Source organism: Penicillium alfredii, assembly GCF_028826965.1.
Source record: "Penicillium alfredii strain IBT 34128 chromosome Unknown utg000011l_segment0_segment0, whole genome shotgun sequence".
Classification (NCBI taxonomy): domain Eukaryota; kingdom Fungi; phylum Ascomycota; class Eurotiomycetes; order Eurotiales; family Aspergillaceae; genus Penicillium; species Penicillium alfredii.
Genome location: NW_026622708.1, coordinates 895,240 through 917,944, shown reverse-complemented (window position 1 = coordinate 917,944; position 22,705 = coordinate 895,240). Strand labels below are relative to the sequence as shown.

Below are 22,705 nucleotides of genomic sequence, written 5' to 3'. Positions count from 1 at the left end.
AACGTATAGAAACTTTGCAAGTTTGCCCGGGTCCTTTAAACCTGCCATTTCAATACCACAACTCCCTTGTACAACCCAAAACCACCACCAAGTCCGGAAACTCCGGACTCTGCCCCAGGGTGCGAGATGTTGACTTGCAAAAGCTAAATCAAGATCGACACGGCATTATACTTTGGCTTCAACACGCTGTAAGGGATCTCCTTAGAGTCCCACTTTGCGTCATCGTATCCCTGGAATTCCTTCGCGCTGGCTTGAAGAGCCTTATAAAATTTGTCAAGAGCCCCTCTGGCTTTCTTGTCCTTGGCAAGTCCGCGAGCCGTTTTGATGCAATTCATCAGCGTCTCCTTACTCTCGTCTGGTTTGAAACTGAGAAGGTAAGGAACATGCGAAGACAACAGCCATTCCATGGTATGGTTGATAGGCAGCGCCTTGACAAGGTCGTTCTCGGTGTAATCGAGCAGGTCTTCCAACGAAGTTGGAGGCGGAGTGAAAAAACAGGAGGGCTTGTTGATCACGAAGCCCTGGTAGTAGTCTTGCAGGTAATTGACAGCAGTGTGCTGGGGCGATGCAATGTGAATACACATCGTCACGCAGTCGACCAGGCTGTCGAACGTGTGGATTTCAGGGAACGAGCGCAGATCAGCACCGCTAGGAGACTGCATCTCGTTCCACCACTTCCCAATGGACTTATCTTGCTCGACCTCCTCGTCGCTTGCGTAGGCCAGTGAAAGCCGCTCTTTCACGTAGGTTCTGATCTTCTTCCACATGCTGTTGATGCATCTGGCGTAGGTGTAGTTGTGGAACTTGGGTGAGTCGAGCTCCTGTGGAGGGAAACCGCGGTTCTCGAGATCCTTTGGCACGTAGCTGTTCTCGAAATCATAAGACCTGTATTCGCTGCGAATGAACGCCAGGGCCTCTTTGGCCTCAAATCCGATGATCTGAAGAATGACGGAAGGAACGAGAATTCCCCGCGCTGCCCCATTCAGAGCCAGTGTCTTCTGCCAGTGCGGGCGAAGGATTTGGTAGACCGGGTGGTCGGATTCGAACTGTCGGTTGGCCGAGACGATGACGGCCTCTTCAACCAAATGAGTCCGAGTCAGATGCACAGTGACTTCATGCCGGAACCAGTCGCTGGTCTGCACACAGGTCTTGGCTGATAGCAGAAAGACAGGGTTAGCAACATGGCATAGAAGACTGGATTTGAGAGAAGGCCATACCATATCTCCACGGCCAGTCATGAGCCTCATCAACTCTCTTTTCTTGTGCATTGGGTGGCTTTTCCACTCCGGCCAGAAGATCCCACCGTTTGAACAGTTCCCGGTTGTGAATAGTCACAGACGCCTCCATACTGCCTCGCCAATCCGTGACAATTGCGAGCGGATGAAGCTGGCCATTGTCATCGAGGAAGAAAAGAGACACGGCCGCGCAGCCATAATGAGTGGTTTTATCGTCGACGACACGTTTGATCTCGGCCTCCGGGTCCGTGAACCCAGCGGAATCGCGGAAGTAGCTGTAATCCTGTACGTACAAGGAATTTGGGTATTTAGTACTGAGATTTGTGATGGTCTCCTTGGCAAGTGCATCCTCCGGAGTCTTTGCAGCTCGGATAAAGTAAGAGATCCAAGACTTCGGGGCTTTCTTAATGGTGGTAGGATTCGTTCCTGTGAATTGCTGCTGGGCAAACCGGGCATCGCTGTACCAATCCAGCAACTCGCCCACGTTGGGACGGTTGAAGATATCGTGAAACTCTGTCCACCTATGCAACCACGACTTGGCTCTGGCGATTTGTTCGCGATTGTAGTTTTCCACATCGGCAATTGTCTTGCCTTTGTCGGGTGTGCCCGGACTCAAGAACCATTTGGGGATAATGCCCGACATGATCCGCTGCAACTGGAGCAGATAAATAGGATTGAAGAGATCGAATGGCCCAAGGGTTGAACGCTGATTTTTGTCCTTCTCGCCTGAGTTTGCCCACTTCTTGTTCAGACCAAGATCAAGGTGGGGGGGATAGCCGTCGTCTTTGCTTTTGGTGAACGCAAAGAAGCTCTTGCGGTCTTCTCTGCTCACAGCAAAGGGAAGCAAAGGTTCGACACCAGTGACATCCGTATAGGAGGAGAACCTGAGCAGCGCATTAGCGAAAATTGGAGAGCAGGGGGAAAGGAAAGTCTTTGGGGTATGGATACCGTTGCTCGATCAGATCATAGACCTTCGTCAGTGCCAGCTGAGTCCCGCGATAGGTGCCTTCTGGCAGCCTCTCCGGCTCAAATTTCTCCGCGAATGTCCAAATAAGACTCTCGGGGTTCTTTTCACCGGCTGCCTGTTCGTGAGGGGCCAAATCGACCTTCTTGGGCATGAGGCTGAGGTTCGTCAATTCATTGAGGAGAACACCCGTGTCGATATCGTTGAGAATATCGTCCTGCGGGCTTTCATCTTCAGGATTGTCGGCCATTTTGCTTGGCGTCTCAATGAAGCCGGGCATGGTGGCCGCATCGGATAGGGTTCGAACCATGATTGCGGAGACGAGGGTGTATTGGGGAATCCAAGAGAATTTGAGATTACTGTCAATCACATCGACGAGGATAAGCTGATTTGCAATGAAAAGAGGGTGCTTAAATGTTCGAGTGTCTTTATAGACCACACGGCTTGGTCAGTCTAATTCTTGCCTGGTGATATCATGACATTAATCCAAAACATCGATATTTGCACAATATACTCTTTGCTGTCGTATCTCGCATGATACTATGCTGCTGTCGTATTGCTCAATCCACAAAGCTATGTGTAATAGACATTGATCCAATGGAGATTACTAAGGTTCCAATATCATAGGCTGATTGGGGTCCAGCGAGTATATCCTGGTGCATTCTATTGTGGATCATGTTGCCCCCCGCGAGACGGTCTGGAAAATTCAAAGAGCCTAGGATGGAAAATGTCTCAATAGCAATACGAGGCCATGAGCCTTGGAGGTCTACAGTGTATGATTCATGCAACCTCCTGGGTTCTGTCATTGGCACGAGTGAATCCATTAATATCTTATCTATGAGCATCTTGACTCGGATACTGCCGGGATGAACCAGAGATATGATTCCCTCCGTATGACCTTCCTCGGCGGTTTGAATAGGCCGATTCACCGTGTATCAAGGCCAATTTGTCATGGATATTATATTCCGCGATGTTCCATTGGCCGCATGGGAATTTGATCATATACTTTTGACCCACTCATTCCGTCACCCGTCGGCCCGCAGGACGAACCGAACCCAAAGATTGCTTTCGGCGTTGGAAGTTAGAAATTAGGCCGAACATCGAAAAGAGGAGAAAGTAAGAAAAGAGATCCGAGGAGAAAAGGGAAGAAAAGGGAAGAAACAGAAATTGGTATTAACCAGGAAAAATCTATTCTATAGAGCAACTACTCTCATTGATAAAGAAAAGTGGCCTAAGTCAAGGTGCCAGAAATCGAAGGTGATGGTCATAACCTTCCGAGGTTGATTTATGGGGGATTTCCGTTGACTGGCCAGAATGATGATGCTCATATTGAACGTGTCTGGGGTCTGGGGGTCAATAGGAGACCCACTACGAAACCCTCGATAAATCTCACCGCGGTTAGTCATGGTTCTTCTCTATTTGGTGTTGCAAGTTGAACCAGATTTGGAATTGAGTAGCTATACGTGACGTTAGCTTGAAATATTCCATGCCAAGCGGGTCTGCCAGTGGAATATAATTTGACAAGGCTATCGTACAGAGTCTATATATAGTATCTATGCCGGCCCTCGCTCAATTTACCCTTTGAAAGTCTGACTTTAATAGTCGATAATATAACAAACCCTTACCATTAGGGTACCGCTACTATCTAACAATTCATAGTCTAATTCTCAAGATAGAGAGGGCCATGAACGCGTTATGAAACATAGCACCTTTCATGCACTGCACTGCAGTATAGGCGCAGTACATACATCCCTGAAAAACACAACACGAAACCACACCGCCAGAGCCTCAGCGTCTCTCCCCTTTCCCTCTTCTTTCTATATCACAACCTTCCTTTTAGTCTGTCTAATCCCAATCTCAAAATCAAAACCCTCTATCTCCCAAATTTCCTTCCAAGATTCTCTCCCGATGTCCTGTACAACAAACCCGCTCAACGAATGCCCCCTCCACAGCGACGCCATCCTCCCAATGCAAGACCCATACATGAACCAAATAATCAACAGAACAAAGAACCACGAATTCCGCAAATACCGCCTCAAGCCTGAAGTGAAACGAATCTGGTTCTACCGCACTGCGCCCCACTCCAGCATCACACATATCTGCGAAACCCTGCCAGCTCGAACCCGGAATCATGCTGATGATGCGCCCCTCCAGGAAGATGGACTCGGTAATGCAGAGTTCAATAATAGACACAAGGACTGGATCGGGTATGATTTTGCTTATCGGATGGTTTCCGTTTATGAATTGCTGCGTCCGATCACGCTCCGGGAGATGAGGGAGAAGTATGGGTTTAAGGCGGCGCCGAGGGGGCTTGTTTATTTGCCTCAATCGATTCGGGAGAGTGTTAAATGGCAGGAGCAGAAATTAGTATGTATATGGTTGACTTGCAGTGTGTATCAGTGTGTCTGGGCTAATGTGGAGTTGTAGTTGTTTCGTCAAAGGGGACAGTCTCAGGAGATCTAGTGTGAACTCTGGTGGTGCTGAGGGCAGGACTCTTTGTTTGAATGCTTTTCGATGATTATTTCTTCCATGCTTATGAACTATATCCAAGGTCCGTGGGTGGCCACTATAAAATTGAAACAGAAAATCAAGGACCTAACTAGAAACAGGAATTTTAAGATAGTCTAGGTACTGATAGTACTTCCTTACACCTATCTATCTGATCACCTCCATCTGAATATAGTAAAAAATAGCATTTGAAGGAAGCACATCGGGTAACTCAATTAGGGTATCGCAGTCTTCAACAGGTCAAGTAACAATGCGAAGATAAGACCACCAGGGGGCCGGCCACAAAGGACAAACCGTGTACAGCACGCTAGATGCAGGCTATGCGATGTGATGCAATGCAGATTCAGATGCAAGAGTCAAGTCAGGATCGGCAGTCAGGGATTCATGGTATCGTAGAGGGAGGGAAAAGAAGCGGGACCAGAAAGAACAGAGAACAGAGAACAGAGAACAGAGAATAAAAGCAACCAGCACCGGTGCTGGCCAAGAAAATAAAAGAAAAAAGAAGTCAAGGGTGTATCAAGAGGTCCTGGAGCGGAGACCAGGCCAGCGACGCTGAGAACCACTTTCACTTTCATTGCCCGGACCTCGGTGCAAAAAGTCCAGGAGCTGGACCTGCGGCTTGCCCGGGTCTCTCGCTTCCCTTGTCTGATCGCCATCACCGGGAAGATCCATGCGGAAACGCCGCACACTGCCCTCGCGGCTGGGCCTGCCTTCTTCAAAGAACGGGGTGCGCGCGTCACGGGTCCGGCACCAGCGCGGGGCGACGCGGCGCCAGAGCCCGCGCACACCACGGCTGGCGCGGTCGATCTTCTCGTACTCGCGGCGGCGGGTCGAGACCGACGTCCACTCCATGACAGTTGCGGGGACATGCACGGACGAGGACGACGGGCTGCGGCGGTGGTAGTTGGAGGCGGTTCCCACCATAGGAGGAGGGTCGGTGTTGGCTCGGTCACTGGGGCGAAGAGGGAAGGGGGTGCGTTGGAAGAGCTCACGCGCTCGAAGCGGTGGCTGGAATATGACGAGGCGCCTGGTGATGGCGGTGCCGAGCCACCGGTTTCAGAAGAGGCGCGGCCTTCGCGCCGAGATCGATAGGTTGAAGATGCCGATGTATGCAAGGTTGGTAGAGACTTGGGGTTTTCTGCATCTGATCTAGATGACTGGTCTTGGAAGAGACGGCATGACTCCCGATGCAGTGCCAGCAACGACTCTCGTTTCTCTTGAGGCGTACTGCGGGCCGAGTGGACAGGGACGATGGCAGTATTGGGAATCACCCGACGAGCCGAATGAAGAGAGCTGCGACGGCTTGTCGGTCGAGACCGCGCCGTATTGCGTGAAGCTGAGCGCGAGTGGTTGACCGAGTTGGCACCAGAGGTAGGGCGAGACGCAGGGCGAGGCCGGCTGGGAGATGTCGGGGAGGAATCGGGTGTTTTCGTGCTGGGCGGGTCAACCCTCTTCATCTTAGGGGTGTCCATCTCCGATGATCGAACAGGCACAGTTGGCGGAGACTCGACTGGGATGACGCATTTCTCAGTGATTTCCGTCACCGAGTTGCATGGAGTCTTGGAAGGACTGGAGAGGTCGATGCAAGGAGGATGGGAAAGAAGGTTGTCTGCAGGTGAAAGGGCCATGTCAGGATCGCCATGGCATGTGACGGAGGCCATTTGCCTTCGCGAAACCTTGAAAGAGGACGTGCCTGCCCAAATGGCTGCAGGCGCTCAGCGATCACCGGGATCGCCGATCAATACTGCGTCTGATGAAGAGGGGCGATAAGATTAGGGCTTAGAGGGGGTGGCAGAGAAAGGGGTCCATCTTGAAGAGAAAAAGAAAAAGAAAGAAAATACTAAAAAGAAGATGAAGAAGGAAACGAAGAAGAAGAGGGACACGATAGAGAGAAAGAGAAGAGAAAGAAAAAGAAAAAGGAGTCAAAGCGAAGGCTAAACAGGTTCATTCACACCGCTCCCTCAAGCGCCCTGGAGGTGGGGGGCTGATCTTCACTCGTGCGTAAACGCCCCTGCATTTGCTGCGTGTCGGGGGTTTGTCTGACAATAAGAAGAGTTAGTAGTAGAGCCAAATATTGGTGTTAAATCAGAGATTATTCAAAATCATATACACCCCGAGATACTCCAAATCTCATCATATACAAAGCTCTGTATAGTTCCTGAGTTGGATTCTGCAGCCCCTCATGGGCCCTGGGGGGCCCACTTGGAGCGCAAATCCACGTACGCATTCAATATTCAAGATTTGATATTCGATATTTTAGCTTGTGCGGTGAAACAGGACACGACATATGCGATCTTTTTAAGCATAACCATAACCATAATTCATTCAATTGTACCAACGCCGGCTATATGACTTTATATTTTCTCCACATCAAAACAATGGAGTTCTCACAACGAGTATACGAACTCGGGGTTTTCCCGGTCAGTCAAATCAAGCCACCTGAGTGAGTCAGTAACTGAAAACATAGAGTCAAGATGTTTAAAAAGAGAGACTCACTCTTGGTTCTCCATGCGCACATAGCCCGGCGCCGCGCACACCTGTGCCTTGCGTCGGTTCTCGTTCCCATACCACCACCACACCCCCAGCAGCATCAGAATGCACACCCCCCAGCAGACAATAATAGTAATCTCACCCGGTACATAGCGGGGTGCATCTTGAGGGCGGAAGACTTGGGGCCCTAAAGAAAGAAAAGTAAAATGTCAGCATTGTTGTAGATCATTCCAAGGTTCTTGAAGAACTCTTCGCTCCACTCACCAATGATATTGCCTGCACAGTATCCGATCAAATACAGAGCTGCCACGGTTGTCTTCTTAGTGTAACCAGCCACATTTGACGAGACGAGGGACAGCAGCGCAACAAAGGGTGTCGGGTTGGCTTGGGTCAGGTAATATCCAATCAGGCGGCCGACGTTGTTGGAGAGAGGCAGAGCGACAATCAAGACCATTCCGACAATCGAGGCAAACAGACCACCAAGACTGGCCAGGATACGCTGCCCGGTGACATGGCCGACCCAACCATTCAACAGCAGAGCCACCACTTCGACGGCACCGCCGGGAACACCGAGGATCAAGCTGTCTTCTTCTGTGTAGCCAAAGCCTTTGATCTATAACCAGAGAAAAGCGTCGACAGTTAGCAACAGACAATCAAAGCAAGTAATAATCAACAAGTCTCAAGTCTCGGAAAAACTTACCAGCTGACTGAAAAAATTGGTAATGCCACCATTCGGAATATTCGCGATGATCGCGAAAAAGAAAAAGGCCCACGTCATCGGGTCCAAGAGTGCCTCCTTCACCTGATACCATTTGAAATGCTTGTTACCAATTCCCTGCTGGTTGACCCGCACCCGCGCGATCGCCAGAATGCGATCCTCTTCCTTTAACCAGCGGGCGTTGAGTTGGCTGTCGGGGACGATCCAGAGGAAGGCCATGCCCAAAACGATAGTCAGCAGGCCCGTAAACAAGAACACAATCTTCCAGGGTTCGATCGTCGATCCATTCTTCTGGGTGCCGACCGCGATCCCGTAGGAGACTACACCTCCCAGGATTTGGCCCCAGCCGTTGAAGCTGAACCAGATGTTCACACGGCTTCCTTGCTCTCGTTGGGTATACCACTGGATTCATTATTAGCATCGATTTATATCCATTCATGTATTGGGAAAGGTAATACCTGAGAAGTCAGAAGAGCAAAGCCCGGTGTTACGGCAGCCTCGAACACGCCGAGGAAAAACCGAATGGCAATGGCACCGGGGTAGTTATTGGTAGCGGCAAAGCAGCAGAGGATGAGGCCCCAGATTAAAATACAAGCGCCCGAGTATTTGCCCAAGGGTAGCATCTGGAGGAGACGGTTGGTCGGGTATTCCCAGGCCAAGTATCCTAAAAGAAAGATATTAGCATTCAAGGACGTCAAAGCTTCACAATTTTCGAGGACCAAACCAACCAAAGTAAAATAGACTGCCCAGCCACTGGTATTGGTCACTGTCAGGATCCAGATGGAGATCCTCCTTGAGGCCCATGACACTAGCATAGGATAGGGTGGTTTCTCGAAGCGAGTCAGCATGTTTCCAGTAGTTGCACGTTCACGCTCCGTCAGACATACTGTCGAGAAAGTTCATGCCATAGATACAGCACATAATGGGCATCATATGCCAGTCAATCTTGCGCAGCAGCCTCCGGTTCGTGGGCTCGTCTAACTCAATCGCCTCGCCTTGCAGCTGAGAAATGGCCTTCATGGCCTCGTCGGCGTCCTGGCCATGTTTCTCCAAGGTGGGACCGGCATGTTTGCCCGTGTCGACGTCCACGGACGAGGAGTTGCCCAGAGTCTTCTCCTCGTCTACCATGATGGGGTTGTGGCGGAAAATGGAACCCGGATGTGTCGGAGAAGCAGAGAAATAGAGATATAGAGATATGGAGAGAACCGGAAACCAAAGTTCGACCAACCTTTTTTTTTTCGAGAACCGAGCAGAGCAGAGGTGAGGGAAGAGGAGAATTTTATAGCTTGGGAAGAAAGAAAGGGGAAAAAAAAGAACGGTGAGCTCTCGGCAGATCCCAAATGTCACGCACATGGCCATGTTAACTCCCCGGGCCACGCATGTTGCATCCTATCAAGCTCCACAACCGCCCCCTGGTGGGTCTCTCCACGATAAGCACCCGATTATCTGGGGTCGGCATCACGCCGGATTCGCTGGCGATTATTGGATGAGAGAGAAAGAGGGGGGTTGATCGGCAAGGGATGAAAGAGCAATGCATCAGGGATGTGTACTGTGGATGAGTCCACTCGAGGTGAACGGGCCCCCTCTCAGAGAGGCTTTCCCACCGCTTGAGATCTGAGCCGATGCAGCACCCTATCTTTGGTCCTTTTTTGTTCTTTTTTCTTTTTTTTTTTTTTCTTTTTCTCTTCAGGGATCCCCCTGTTGCGGTGTGGGAATGTGAAACCACCCTCGAACCATGGATATCTCGCATCGGAGATATTCTACCGCGGATTTTGATAAGTACCCTCGTGCAACGTGGAAGCACGAGGCCAAGGCTTAACCAAGATGTCGAAGCTTTTTCTCCGACCGCCAAGCGGTGAACCCGAACAGGAATCGCAATGGATCACACTGAATCAGGTTGGCCCCGGACTGACCGAGAGTGACCGAGAGTCTCCACTGACGTCGACCCGCACCATCCTGGGAATCCATTTTTTGGAACTGGTATGTTGGTACAAAAAAGCAAAGGGCTCCAGGGGGCCAATGCGACGGTGCGAATCGTAGTTCCAGGGTTCGCCTCAATTATTGCATGCATACAATGTGTGTTCTCTTTATCTCTCTCGCTCTTATTGAGCCCCACCAACACGGGCCACATACGCCTCCCATCCCTGTTGCTGATATTGGCGCGCAGCCTCCTGCGGGTCAGGCGCCGCATAGATGCCCCGGCCGGCGATAATGAAATCCGCTCCACGACCCACCGCCGACTGTGGCGTCTGATACTGCTGGCCCAACTTGTCGCCCGTAGACGAGAGGTTAACGCCCGTGGTGAACACGACAAAATCCTCGTCGGCACTGGCTGCCACCGTCGCAGGCACCTCGCCCAGCGACCGCGTCGACACAAACCCCAGCACGAAGCTCGGATATTTCCGCGCGTAGTCGACCGACGCCGCCGTGTACGGCCCCGTCGCCAAGGACCCCTTCGAGGTCATCTCGGCGAGGATCAGCAGACCCCGGTCCGCCCCATAGGGGAAATCCATCGCCTGCGCCGTCTGAGCCAAGGCCTCGACGATGCCCTCGCCAGGGAGGATGCTGCAGTTGATGATGTGCGCCCATTCCGAGATCCGGAGTGTGCCGCCGTGGTACTGCTTCTGGACCGTATTGCCGATGTCGATGAACTTGCGGTCCTCGAAAATGAGAAAGTTGTGCTTCTGGGCCAGCGCCTGGAGCCCGGCGATGGTCTGGGGTCCAAAGTCTGTGAGGATATCGATGTGGGTTTTGATCACGGCAATGTAGGGGCCAAGTTCTGTAGGGCTCGTTCTCGATGTGAGTCGAAGGTTAGCCCACTTATCGCTCCCCCTCTCCCCCTCCTCCCCCCCCTTCGCCAGAACAAGAAGACTTGGCGAGGATCGCTGGGAAAGTTGTTACGTACGGTCGGCCAGATCCAGTAGCTCTTTGGTACTCGTCACATCCGCTGATACCGTCACATTGCTTTTCTTGGCCTCGGCCACCTGGAAGAGCTTTCGGGCCAACGGATTGGGGTGAGTGCTGGCGCGGGCGCCGTACGTCAATTGCGATTTGGACGACATGGCGGGGGGTGGGGGGGTGGTGAAAGGCGACCAGGTAGGGGCGAGGGGATGAATGGGCGCGGTGGGGAGGGTGTATTAGAAATAGATACAAGAATGCCCTTCTCTTATTCTTTTTCTCTTCTTCGATATCACAAGAACAGAAGCAATGCAACGCAGAGTTCGAGGGGGACGGACTTGGGAGCTTTTTTTTCGTGCGCCACAGTGGAGCATGCGCCACAAAACCCCAGAGCTTCGCTGTGTGGCCGTGCACTCGTGAAGCTGACTTGGATGCTTGAATCCTTTGATGATTTGCTTGTATTTTGCATGACTGATAAGGTGCGACGTATAAAATGGATTTAATTAGACACTTGAATCTTCCTAGAGCGACACCAGATCCTTCCCAACTCCAAACACAGCCAGTCCCCAGAGCGCACCCTGCGCCAGCCAGAAGACAGGTCCGCCCTTGTTGAATCGGCCCTTGCCCTGCGCTTGGCCCGAGTACACGTATCCATACAGGAACATCACACGGGACAAGACCCACACGGAGCCAATGCCGGCCGCCAGCTCGGGGTACTTCAGGCCCGCCACCAGCGTGCAGAGCATGGTCTGCGAGGAATTCTCCAGGAAGTTGGAGTGGGCGCGCTGGGCGCAGTTGAACTGCTCTGCCTTGGCCTGAAAAAGAGAAAGAAAAAGTAAGTTAATGTCAAGGCTCAGTGTTATAAACTGGAGGGAGGGGGAAGGGGATACATTTTCCTGGCACTGCTCGACCGACGCGTAGCTGTGAGGATACGGCACCTTGGCCTCCTTGCGTATCGAGGTTGTGACACCGCCGTGCACGAAGCCCAGCAGTGGGATGGCGCCGAGGGCCACGCCGATCACGAGGCTGCAGATGGTAAGCGACCATACACCTCTTGAGAGGGATAATGTCCAACTCACCCGTAGTTGTCGGGGACAGGAATTGCGACCATGATGAAAATCAATCAAGGGTTAATGGAGAGAAGAGTCTGGGGGTTGGGGTGCCACGGATGGGCTTTTTATACACTCGGGGCGGCCAACGCCCGAACATCCGTGCTTCGGTCGGGACACTCAGTCTCTCCGATCTGGGACACATCTTGGCGATTCGACTGCTGTCGATTGCTTTCGATTGATTTGTGGTTTATTTAAATACGGGGAAATAAGAGCTGAGAATTAATGTTCTTCGCGGTATCTTGTCACCATTCCTACAATTGTATACACTTTGGACGCCAGATATACCAGCGAAAGAGAAAAATAAAAACAAAATAAAACTTAGAAATGCAACCCAAATTACAAGGGCAGGAAATGACTAATGTAAAATGCTCTGATGGTTATTAATGTTCAATGCTTATGCGAACCAAGTCGTATATGATCAAAATATCCAAAAAACCAAGCTTCCCGGTGACGTCATGCGGCCCCGACTATGCCTGGGACTGTCTTTTAGCGCATTCGGCTGACGCTGCCATACTTGGCCTGCCAGGCAAAGAAGTAGAGCAGAGCTCCCAGCGGCTGTCCAACTAAGCAAAAGCTCACCCAGAAAATGCAATTGCCAATGACCTTGCCAAGAGGGTCGCGCATCTTCTCCAAGGGTGCGGTGACAGCTATGAGTGGTAATTGAAACAGCATCCCGACAAAAGCTACACCTAAAACTAATCAGCATCGGGTGGCCATAACACCAGACGAGAGGGAGGGATATACCAATAAAGTTGTGAGTGGGAATCCCAACCAGCATCTCGTGGAGGATGGCCGACAACAGGAACACCATCCCGCTGGCGGCCAATGGACTCCAGCCGCGGCCCACCAGCGGCGAATATACATGTCGTTTCATAAAAAGATATACTGGCCGATTCCAAGACCGCCAGTACACTCCCAGACTGGAGCTGTTCCACCAGTCCGTGTAGAACTCGCGGTCGCCGAACCGCATCACTTCGGCCAAGGCGTTCAGCAGAGCCTGGAAGAGTGCGAAGAACCCCGCAAGCCAGATAACCAGCGAGATCGTAGACAGCTTCATAACCCGCTCTAAGATGGAGGCGATGTCCATGACAGCGATCTTGTCAATCGAGTTGCGCAGAACCGGGGCTGCATACTGCGCCGAGAGGAGCCAGATGAACACCGAGAGACCCCCAAACTCGGCCAGGCGTTTCGCAACAAATGACCACCGCACTGACGAGGTCCGTGGATAGACCGACTGGTAGACGAGTGTCGGCGCAAGCCAGAAGTAGCACAGGTTCTCAATGGTGATGTTCCTAGGATAGGGACACGAGGCGTAGATCTCGGGCAGGCCAGGATCACTGGATGGATTGAGTAGTGCCAAACGAAGATCTCGGTTCGTAAATGCGTACGAGCAGATCTTCAGCCAGACGATGATCGCATGTAGCTCACAGAGGGTTCCAATGCCCGGGTGGTGGATGTAAAAGTACACCACGAAACTCGTCACTGCCAGACAGAGCGTGGCGTTCAACGTGTGAAGAAAGGCTGTGTACCGCCATGTGGACCGAAACACTTGCTGGTCATGTTCTTTTTCTTCGTCTGTTTTCTTTGGCTGACCGACCGTCTTTTTAGCGGCTCCCGCAGTAGCCAACTCGATGATATATGCAGTAAATAAATGGCATGGGACCAAGGCAAACAGAATCGACCCGAGTACAATGTCCCGCTGGCGGTAGTCATGGCATTTAATGCAGATTAGAACCCCATACTATATCATTAAATTAGTTCGGTGGTCTGCATTGAGCAGACAGCGAGGTCACCCACTTTCATAAAATTCTCAATGATCAACCGTAGATTCATCGCCACTGTCACGACGTGTTAGCCCGTCTCTGTCCTGCCTGGACATAGACCGATGAGAGCAACGACCCTACCAAGCACCAGCACCATGAGATTGCGAAACCCAAGAAAACTGGGCGTCCAATCGGCGTCTCGGCTGAGGCTGGAATGTCGCACCTGCGAGTGATAGGCCGCGACATGGCGATATTTACTGCGTCGGGGCTTGGTCAGCACAGATGTCTCGCCAGTCGAAGCAGCCGCATTTGCTTTTGTTGATTTGGAAGTCTCCAGCTCATGAGCTGGGCTCGTCTCTTCAGCCTGTGAGGCCATCCCGACCTGCGGATGAGGTTAGAATGGGATGGGGAACAATGTTGACAAGCTCGACGACAACCCGCGGACAGCTGCCTTGACGAGAAAACGCGAAGTAGCTGGAACAACCAAAGACAAAGCAATCAAAGCCACACAAGCAACAAAAGCAACAGATCTCCAAGGCGACTACGCCTCTTGAACACGCGAAGAAGGAAAGTCCAACGGCGGGGAGAGCCATGGCGCAAGCAATGCAGATACCCTGCGTGGCCAATCAGAGTGAGCGGCCGGCCCCAGGGAGACGGCGGATCCTGCGATGCTGGAGACAAGCATCATCCACGCTCCTCGGCGATTTCCAGCTTTTCTCACTTTGGTGATTTCTGAATTGATCTTGAGCTCCGAGATTGATTGCCGCTTCTTCGCTACCCCCTTCTTGGTCATGTTGACGGCTGAAGTATCCACCTGATCCTTCGTCAACTTTTCACAGAGCTCCCCATCGGTGGTCGCAATGGCCTACTACGAGGACCATGGGGGCGACTCCCAGCTCGGGGGGAGGTTTACGAAGAATTATGACAGCGGCCCCGTCGGTCCCCGACGACCCAGTACGTGTGATCTCTTGTCGCGCCTTCCGGAAAAGCTTCCCAACCCTTGGTGATGGCTCGGCTGACCACCTAATTCCCACAGGACTCGTGACGGATTATGGCTCTTCGATGGTACAATGGATGCGAACACGGCGACCACACTACAGAGGAGGGCATCGGATGGAGACCGAGCGGCCGAGCGCCAGTTTCACGGTGGATGTACGTGTCGCGCAACGACCCCATTGCGGAAGCGAGGCTGATGGGATTTGCTCTGACTAGATGTTGCCGCCCATGGCTCGAATCCATTCCCCTGCCGATACAATCCCCGTCCGACACCTGCACCAGTCGATTGGGAAATCCAAGAAGCCGATTGTCGTGGTGCGATGGACTCCCGAAGGGAGACGGCTGCTCACCGGAGGCCATACCGGCGAGTTTATGCTTTGGAACGGAACGGCCTTCAATTTTGAAACGGTCATGGATGTGCGTATCTGAGCATGTAAATCGGTTGTGGTATTGGTGAGGGGCGAGACTGACCATTTGTCTTCTGCCCAGGCTCATTACGATCAAATACAAGCAGGCGTTACATCGCTGGGCTGGTCTCACAGCCATGACTGGCTGATCTCCGGCGGCCAACGGGGCGACATCAAGTACTGGCGCCCGAATTTCAACAACGTCGAGACGATTGACGACGCACACCACGATGCGGTGCGAGACCTGGCCTGGGCGCCTAGCGATACCAAGTTCCTTTCTGCGTCGGATGATACCACCCTCAAGATCTTTGACTTTACCTCGCGGACCTCCGATACGACTCTGACGGGCCACAATTGGGATGTCAAGTCCTGCGACTGGCACCCGACGAAAGGATTGTTGGTGTCTGGGTCAAAAGACCACCAGGTCAAGTTCTGGGACCCGCGCACCGCTCGGTGCTTGACCACGCTCCACAGCCACAAAAATACAGTTACGGCTACCCGGTTCTCGCGGGTCAACAACAATCTCCTCGCTACATCATCGCGCGACCAGACGGCGCGAGTATTTGACCTGCGGATGATGAGGGACATTTGCATCTTACGAGGGCATGACAAGCCCGTGTCTTCGTTGACATGGCATCCGATTCACAGCAACCTCATCTCTACTGGAGCCGAGGATGGATCCTTGCATCACTATCTCCTGGATGAGCCCAACCTACCCAGTGGCCAGATCCCCACCGTGGCACCGTATGATAGCCCGGACCCTGCCAATACCCCGCCACAAGTGATCTACCCGGCGCATCGGATTCAATACGCACACGCCGCCACGATTTGGTCGCTGGACTGGCACCCATTGGGCCATATCCTGGCCTCAGGATCGAAGGATAACTTTACTCGATTTTGGTCTCGAGCGCGACCCGGTGAAACTAGTTACATGCAGGATCGATTCCATATCGGCGAAGAGGCAGCAGAAGCACAGGGCACATGGAACCGTGGGTTCGGCCGGAGACAGATGCGCGAGGAAGAGGAGCAAGATATGCAGGACGAGGCCGACAGCCTTGTCGACCAGCGCCAACCCGGTGGTCCGTCTCTGCCCGGCATTCAAAGTGCTCCCCAGCCCGACGGCCCAGGATTACTGCCTGGTATCGGTGCCGCTCAACCGCCGCCGCCGGGTGCCATGGGCGGAATGGATCCTGGCCGCTTGGCTGCAATTATGGGCACACAACCTCCCCCGCAGTCACACACACCCAATCAAGGAATGCCCGGGTTCCCCATGCCACCGGGAATACCCGGAGCGCCACCGATGAATGTCGATCTCGCGCAACTGCAGAAGCAGCTTCTCTCTCAAGGGTTCCCCATGCCCCAGAACCCCAACCCCCAGAATTTCCCGGTAAACCCTGGCTTTCCAGCAGGGTTCGGTGGCTTGCCAGGACTGCAGGGAGGTGGCACTCCCGATGGCAACCGACGGTAGTGGCAGGACAGCAATGCCTGCAAAAGACCAGGCGGATGGGAATTGCGGAACCGGCGTAAGGGACATAGCATGATGGGCTGCTGTGACGCGGCTCTGCGGAGTCAGGCACTCTTTGTGGGATATAGATTCCCAGATGTATTATAGCCTGGGCGTTCAGAATTCAACCTCAACTTATGAACGGGATTGCATCATGGAATATCCTTTTATAGATCGTATGTTGACCACCTTGCAAGTAATTTTCATCGGGCAAGATTGATCCCATTCAAAGACCACCCTGCATAGGAAAACTCGTCATGATGAGAACCATGACATTCACGCCACCCCAGATCATCGGCAGCCAAGTCGACATGCGAAAATTGCCTGCTTCGTAAACAGCGCCGAGACTGCGCAAAACACATTAGCTATTAGACCCCACCCTCGAGTACAATAGTACAATCCTCGACAGTGACACCGAAAGATACTCACATAAGCCCGACAATACTCCCGGCAAATAACCCTTCTAACCCGGCAACCACACTATATAATAGCGGCAGGATCCAGATGATGCTCCAATTGCGGAAGTGCGTCAACACCGCACATCCGGCGACCGTCAGATGAGTGGCGCCATAGAACACCAAGGTCCAGTACAAGGTAAAACGCCAGATGTCGTGCTTGTAATAGAGGTAATACGCCTCCTTATCGTGTGATGGCAGCGGATCGTACAGCGAAGGGAACGCCGGCACTTCGTAGTTGATCGGGATGCGATTGTTGGCCATCGAGAGCTATGCTGCAGCGCCGGTTCAGCTGCAGCAAGAGAAATATTTCAGAGCATGGTCTAGAGAGTAGGAAGCGTTTCCTCGACAGCGTGGTGGGTTTGGTCGGGAAACAACGCCCTGGAGATGGCTTGACGTGAAGAATGACGCGTGTTTGCACTGTTTGTCTCCGGCTGGACCTCGGCAGGTCTGGGGTTCTCCGCCGTGGGCGCATCTCTCCCTGATGTACATACAGCAGAAGGACCTCGGAGAGTGTTTGTCCACGCTCTGTGCTTCTGCTGGTTTCTCCCAATGGCAACAGAACGCTCATTGGCCGCGCTCCTGCGGTCGCTGCAGTCGACCTCCAGTCTTCAAGATGCTGCTGCGTAAGTCGAGCATCATCGCGATCGCACCAGGGAAACATTGATTTTGAGCTAATGCCATATCCAGTATCCTTCCCACGGCCACCAGCTTCTTGTCGATGCTTGGAAACCCGTTGAATTTGAGCTTGCTTGCATCGCAGCTTCTCAGCGCACCCGCCCTGTGGAACCACCCCGTCGACTTGCAGGCGTGTCGCAGGATAATCAGTGTCTTCAATACCGCCGCCATTGCGGTCCTGCAGAATGACAGCACAGACGAGCCTCGGTTACCATATGGGCGAAATCGGAGGATCGAGCGGGAGGCATGGATTAAGGCAGTGGTGGAAGGCGCTGACGACAAGTCTCCGCGTTGGAGGCACATGCTCCTGCTAGGCGGGATTCTGCTCGGTTTCGAGGGACAGAATCGCCAGGGTCTACCATGGCATATACGAACAAAACTCGAGTCGGCTCTGGCAACGGCTGCACAGTTGGCTCTCGAGGAGTTAGAGCCCGATGCGGGTGTGGATGGGTATTGCATCACTATGGTGTTGAACTACACATTCGAGCTTCTGTCCGATCTGGAACGAAACAAACTGGATTACGATCGCTTGCTGCCGATCATGATTCGATCGGCCTTTTTCTCGCCCGAGGGTCTTGAGGGAGGTTATTTCTTGGGGACTATCGACAAGGACGTTGTCGAGGCCCCCGGGAAACAATTCCGGTGGTCGGCCAACTCTGCAACATTCGGCTATCTGTCTTCAATATCTTCTCGTCCTCTTGTGTCGGCCTTGGGTCCTCTCTCTCGTCTTGTCGCGTATGCGATTGAGAATGTTCAAGATGTTAAGACTGTCGCGCAAACCGTCGACTATCTCGCCGACTTTGTACGGACGCTCATGGTGCAATGGCGCCAAAATAAACTGTCTGAGATTGATATGGCAGAGGAGTCCGAGTTCTTGGAAGCTGAATCACGGAGAAGCACGATTCCTGCTCTCTGGAAGGTGCTCCGAAACTGCTTATACTCGGTGGTCATCCTTCTTCGGGCTGTTCTAGGGAGATCTATCAATGATCCGGCTCTTGCTGCTGGCAGTAGTAAGTGGCACAAGACCCCTGCCTCTTTTCTTGAGACTGATCCAGATATCTTAGGTGCGCCGTTTCTTTCCATGCAATCCCTTCATATTCTCCGCAACCTCTACTTCGTCTCTTCTCGAGTTGGGCAGAATGCTTCATCACAACACAACTTTGTGTTCCTAGCAGCTATCGACATCCTTTCGCACTACCCCGACCTTGCTGAGAATTTCCTGCGAAGTATCAAGCCCAGCGATATTGGCCAGATTCCTGCTCACCCAGTCGAGCGGTGTTTGGATCTTTTTTTCCTGAACACCGCCGAGCACTTCCCTCTGTTATTGTCACCCGAGGCCAACGAAGAGCTTTTTCTTTCTGCCGCTTTTCCATATTTGGCCGCTGGGGCCAACAGCCTCCTGTTGGAGATCTTTGAGGCTGCTCACAGTCTGGTGCTTGTGGTCTTCGCTATTCCGCACAACTCGGCACTGGCTGCCAAACACCTGCCCTTCTACATTGAAAACCTCTTTGCCGTACGTTTCTTCTCTTGTTATTTAACCAGCCACATTTCTCATCATCCACAGGTATTTCCCAATAACCTGTCCGCGCGACAATTCCGTCTTGCTTTCAAAACAGTCATCCAGGTCACGGCGCCTCCGTCGCCTCTCGCCAATAACCAGCCCCTTCTTCCATCGATCCTGTTGGAAGTCGTCCATGATCGCGCATTGAATGCTTCGTCCACACCTATCCCACCCCAGGCCGGTGTGTCTGCCGATTCAGGCCCTACCGTGCCCCTTTCCGAGCAGGCTGTGCTTACCCTCGCCTTGATCGATTCTCTCTCTTTCCTCCGCGTCGACGATCTCAAAGAGTGGCTTCCGCTCGCAGCACAGCTGATCAACACGATCCCAGATCGGGAGATGCGACACATCTGTGTTGACCGTTTCTGGGAGGCTCTCAGCAGCGGCGAGATGGATGTGGATCGAGCGCATTGCTGCGTCGCCTGGTGGAGTACCCAGGGTGGGCGTGAGCTGGTCTTGTTTGGGGCCGAGACGTCTCATGGTGCCGGGGAATCCCAAGAAAGCGGGCCGTATATGACTGGGGCGGTAGGAGGAGTTGCGCCGGAGAATAAACTATGAAGTTCCCACGGGGTTCTTATTGGAGGTGTAAGCTGTGAGGCATTGGACGTTGACCATGCCGTACATATACCATATACCAGAGCCATAATCGATGGATTGAAATGTCTTTTTGCTTTGTTCTCTAACTAGCTAGATTGATGCTTTTGTAAAGCCCCATATTCTGTGTTAGATCACCGAATCCCTGGGATTCCGACGGGGGTCTCCTCTTTGTACTGGACGTACTCGGCGCCGAAGAACTGGATGAGGAACGCTTCCTCGCCTACAATGAGTGGTCAATGGTCAGCCAAGTAAATAAAAAAAAAGCAACAGATGACAAGATAAAACCAAACTTACGCTTGATTCTGCTAGAAAAGAACCGCCACAGTACCGCGGCATACCCAACTAAACAGAGCACATTCCCCAGCACGAGCTGAGTACCGAGCCCCCACCAGAAGAAGCCGAAGTAGCTCGGATGGCGGAAGAAGCGGTACAGACCAGACTTGACCAGTACATGGCCCTGTTTATGTTCGACCTGCACATGGTGATTGAAGTTGCTAGCGGCCTGCGCCATGGCCAGCGTCCTCACCACCTGGCCTAGCACGACAAGAAAAAATCCCGCGAGCAGCAACACCGAAACAGACGTCCCGGTAATGGGTTCCGTAAAAGACAGAGACCGCGCCAGAGCCGACTGACGACCGGGCCACAGCAGATGCGAGACGACACACTCAACGACCGCAGACCCATGCGCCGCATTGTACGCCCACCCATTCGATGACAGCAGGAACGCCGACACCGTCGCGTACCGCGTGTTGTACCGGGCCGTCACCCAGAACTCGAGGAAATGGAAGATGCTCAGCGCGCCGATGAAGAACGGCACGCGCCACAGCGCTGTCTCGTACACGCTGCCCAGGAACAGTGCCAGCCCCAATGTCCCGCCCAGTGTTGTCCCCAGTAGGAATGCGCGCAGGGCGATCCCGTCTAGCGCCATCTTGCCGCCTGGGTAGTTGGTTGCTCCGATGTCCACTTCGCGTGAGGAGGAGGTGCTCGAGGTTGAGGCTGAGTTATTGCTGGAGCTGGAGCTGGAGCTGGAGCTGCGGCGACGCGTTACCGGGGGAGGTCGCCAGCCTGGTTCGTTGGTGTGCGAGGTGCGCTCGATTGGCCAGGAGATGATCGGGTTTCCTGGGCTTGGGTGCGCGCCAGAGGTGGTTGCGTCGGAGGCCATGTCTTTTTTGGGGGGGGGGTTGGATAGGTGGGGAGATATTGGCGGAGAGAAAAGGAGCTTGCGGAGAAGAGATTCAGGACTCGAGAGTGGAAGGGTTTTGGCTGTGATGGCGCACTGAGAGTTCGCATGATCGTCGGGGAAGTCTTAAATCTCCAGCGCCGTCTGGGTGTGGTGGTGTTTCATTGTGTCTCGCACGGCAGGGAACAATACATGTCGGTGGTATTGTTCATCTGGGGCGCCTTTGGGTCACCTTGGGTTGCCCGCCCCGAGGCACCCCCACATGGCTTGGCTTCCCTTGGATTCTTAGTTCTGCTTCCAGTCATTGATCTTTGAGTTATTCGAGGTATAATTGATGTTTTTTGGTTCTTTGGTTCCATCTGTTTAGTTCCATTTAGGTCTTCTTGGAATTCAGACTGATCGGCGATTGCAGTGGCAATGTCGCAGCCCACAGAAAGAGAGAAGATGCTCCGCGGGGAGCTCTTCCATGCTTTCACCCCAGATCTGGTGGCAGCTCGGGCCGGTTGTAAATATGCCTGCAATCGGTTCAACAATGCTGGGGAGGTCTCACGGCGACGGTTGGTGGAGCTGTGGAGAGAGTAAGTTGGTTTCATTGCACCCCTGTTGGTGGCATACATGTGGTTCTTAGGAACGTGACCTGGCCATGTTAGGTACCTTACAGTCATGGCCACCACTTCAACCTCTCAACAGTCTACGATCTTTCAACTAAAATACTCCCCAGTGTTGTCGACGATCACAGTCCTCTGCCACCAGTCCAGGATGACCCCGTGGCTGATGAAGCCCTCTTTCAACATGAGCCCTGGATCGAGCCTCCAATCCGGGTGGACTATGGCTTCAATGTGAGACTCGGCGAGGGTGTCTTTGTGAATTTCAACTGCGTCTTCATCGACAGTTGCCCCATCACCATCGGTGCTCGGACTATGTTCGGTCCCAACGTCAGCCTGTTTGCGGGGACACATCCACTCGATCCTGCTTTGCGCAATGGAACTGAGGGGCCTGAGATGGGCAAGCCAATTGATATCGGCGAGGATTGCTGGATTGGAGGGAATGTGATTGTGCTTCCGGGGGTAAAGATTGGGAAAGGTGCAACGATCGGAGCTGGGAGTGTAGTGACCAAGGTATGTATTTCTATGCTTTCTTTGAATATGTCTTGTAGATCTATTTCTTCTTGCTTTTGTTTATAAATGGTTGCCACTGTGCTGAACACAACAGGATGTGCCTGCATTTCATGTCGCTGCTGGGAACCCAGCTCGAGTGATTCGCCGTATTGAGACATCCATGACAGAATGAAGGGTTGTCTTGCTTTGTTGCTTGTTGGATTTGATCTTGGCATCCACACATGCGTGGAATGAGAGAGATGATCAATAAACACTGGTTTTATTGCCGGGATGCATGGCTGGGCCAGACAGTGGCATTTGATCGATCGGATAAGCCCTTTTCAGAGAATCTATGCAGTTTTCTTACTAGTAGTTTGGGGTTGTTTCTATTTCTTTGTATATGCTGGGTATATACTTGCATACATGCATTGTAGGTAGAGCCGTGTTTGCTCACTAAGTACTGAGTTGCTGCCTAGTAAAAACAAGAAACGGAATGAGAAAAGCTGAATTAATAGCTCTAAATGACTATTTCCCTACCTTTTACT

At 52.5% G+C, this 22,705-nt stretch overlaps 13 protein-coding genes across 13 annotated transcripts; 4 read left to right on the top strand and 9 right to left on the bottom strand.

Moving 5' to 3' along the window:
* Positions 1–143: 143 nt before the first annotated feature.
* On the bottom strand, positions 144–2,509 carry NUU61_008783 (putative lipoxygenase; the record flags this gene model as incomplete). Its single annotated transcript, XM_056659308.1, has 3 exons — positions 144–1,153; positions 1,218–2,119; positions 2,184–2,509. The coding sequence occupies 3 exons, from the start codon at positions 2,507–2,509 to the stop codon at positions 144–146; spliced, it is 2,238 nt and encodes a 745-aa protein (XP_056507601.1).
* Positions 2,510–4,107: 1,598 nt separating this feature from the next.
* Positions 4,108–4,662, top strand: NUU61_008782 (uncharacterized protein; the record flags this gene model as incomplete). The annotated part of the gene is made up of 2 exons (XM_056659307.1): positions 4,108–4,566; positions 4,627–4,662. The coding sequence occupies 2 exons, from the start codon at positions 4,108–4,110 to the stop codon at positions 4,660–4,662; spliced, it is 495 nt and encodes a 164-aa protein (XP_056507600.1).
* Positions 4,663–5,223: 561 nt separating this feature from the next.
* On the bottom strand, positions 5,224–6,368 carry NUU61_008781 (uncharacterized protein; the record flags this gene model as incomplete). The annotated part of the gene is made up of 2 exons (XM_056659306.1): positions 5,224–5,702; positions 5,759–6,368. The coding sequence occupies 2 exons, from the start codon at positions 6,366–6,368 to the stop codon at positions 5,224–5,226; spliced, it is 1,089 nt and encodes a 362-aa protein (XP_056507599.1).
* Positions 6,369–7,094: 726 nt separating this feature from the next.
* On the bottom strand, positions 7,095–9,043 carry NUU61_008780 (allantoate permease family MFS transporter; the record flags this gene model as incomplete). Its single annotated transcript, XM_056659305.1, has 7 exons — positions 7,095–7,146; positions 7,204–7,384; positions 7,462–7,810; positions 7,898–8,317; positions 8,374–8,579; positions 8,644–8,745; positions 8,803–9,043. 7 exons carry the CDS (start codon positions 9,041–9,043, stop codon positions 7,095–7,097), a joined length of 1,551 nt encoding a protein of 516 aa, XP_056507598.1.
* A 974-nt stretch (positions 9,044–10,017) lies between these two features.
* Positions 10,018–10,977, bottom strand: pyrG (orotidine-5'-phosphate decarboxylase pyrG; the record flags this gene model as incomplete). The annotated part of the gene is made up of 2 exons (XM_056659304.1): positions 10,018–10,694; positions 10,821–10,977. 2 exons carry the CDS (start codon positions 10,975–10,977, stop codon positions 10,018–10,020), a joined length of 834 nt encoding a protein of 277 aa, XP_056507597.1.
* Positions 10,978–11,334: 357 nt separating this feature from the next.
* NUU61_008778 (MAPEG family protein) lies at positions 11,335–11,924 on the bottom strand (the record flags this gene model as incomplete). Its single annotated transcript, XM_056659303.1, has 2 exons — positions 11,335–11,839; positions 11,893–11,924. The coding sequence occupies 2 exons, from the start codon at positions 11,922–11,924 to the stop codon at positions 11,335–11,337; spliced, it is 537 nt and encodes a 178-aa protein (XP_056507596.1).
* Positions 11,925–12,411: 487 nt separating this feature from the next.
* On the bottom strand, positions 12,412–14,064 carry NUU61_008777 (putative diacylglycerol O-acyltransferase (DgaT); the record flags this gene model as incomplete). Its single annotated transcript, XM_056659302.1, has 4 exons — positions 12,412–12,614; positions 12,670–13,666; positions 13,723–13,763; positions 13,830–14,064. 4 exons carry the CDS (start codon positions 14,062–14,064, stop codon positions 12,412–12,414), a joined length of 1,476 nt encoding a protein of 491 aa, XP_056507595.1.
* A 165-nt stretch (positions 14,065–14,229) lies between these two features.
* On the bottom strand, positions 14,230–14,481 carry NUU61_008776 (uncharacterized protein; the record flags this gene model as incomplete). Its single annotated transcript, XM_056659301.1, has 1 exon — positions 14,230–14,481. One exon carries the CDS (start codon positions 14,479–14,481, stop codon positions 14,230–14,232), a length of 252 nt encoding a protein of 83 aa, XP_056507594.1.
* Positions 14,482–14,548: 67 nt separating this feature from the next.
* Positions 14,549–16,559, top strand: NUU61_008775 (uncharacterized protein; the record flags this gene model as incomplete). The annotated part of the gene is made up of 4 exons (XM_056659300.1): positions 14,549–14,642; positions 14,725–14,840; positions 14,901–15,101; positions 15,174–16,559. The coding sequence occupies 4 exons, from the start codon at positions 14,549–14,551 to the stop codon at positions 16,557–16,559; spliced, it is 1,797 nt and encodes a 598-aa protein (XP_056507593.1).
* A 262-nt stretch (positions 16,560–16,821) lies between these two features.
* Positions 16,822–17,314, bottom strand: NUU61_008774 (uncharacterized protein; the record flags this gene model as incomplete). Its single annotated transcript, XM_056659299.1, has 2 exons — positions 16,822–16,942; positions 17,025–17,314. The coding sequence occupies 2 exons, from the start codon at positions 17,312–17,314 to the stop codon at positions 16,822–16,824; spliced, it is 411 nt and encodes a 136-aa protein (XP_056507592.1).
* Positions 17,315–17,602: 288 nt separating this feature from the next.
* On the top strand, positions 17,603–19,844 carry pex8 (putative peroxisomal membrane protein Pex17; the record flags this gene model as incomplete). The annotated part of the gene is made up of 3 exons (XM_056659298.1): positions 17,603–17,676; positions 17,741–19,241; positions 19,293–19,844. 3 exons carry the CDS (start codon positions 17,603–17,605, stop codon positions 19,842–19,844), a joined length of 2,127 nt encoding a protein of 708 aa, XP_056507591.1.
* A 170-nt stretch (positions 19,845–20,014) lies between these two features.
* On the bottom strand, positions 20,015–21,045 carry NUU61_008772 (protein-S-isoprenylcysteine carboxyl O-methyltransferase; the record flags this gene model as incomplete). The annotated part of the gene is made up of 2 exons (XM_056659297.1): positions 20,015–20,103; positions 20,178–21,045. The coding sequence occupies 2 exons, from the start codon at positions 21,043–21,045 to the stop codon at positions 20,015–20,017; spliced, it is 957 nt and encodes a 318-aa protein (XP_056507590.1).
* A 435-nt stretch (positions 21,046–21,480) lies between these two features.
* Positions 21,481–22,353, top strand: NUU61_008771 (sugar O-acetyltransferase; the record flags this gene model as incomplete). Its single annotated transcript, XM_056659296.1, has 3 exons — positions 21,481–21,641; positions 21,785–22,181; positions 22,276–22,353. The coding sequence occupies 3 exons, from the start codon at positions 21,481–21,483 to the stop codon at positions 22,351–22,353; spliced, it is 636 nt and encodes a 211-aa protein (XP_056507589.1).
* Positions 22,354–22,705: the final 352 nt, after the last annotated feature.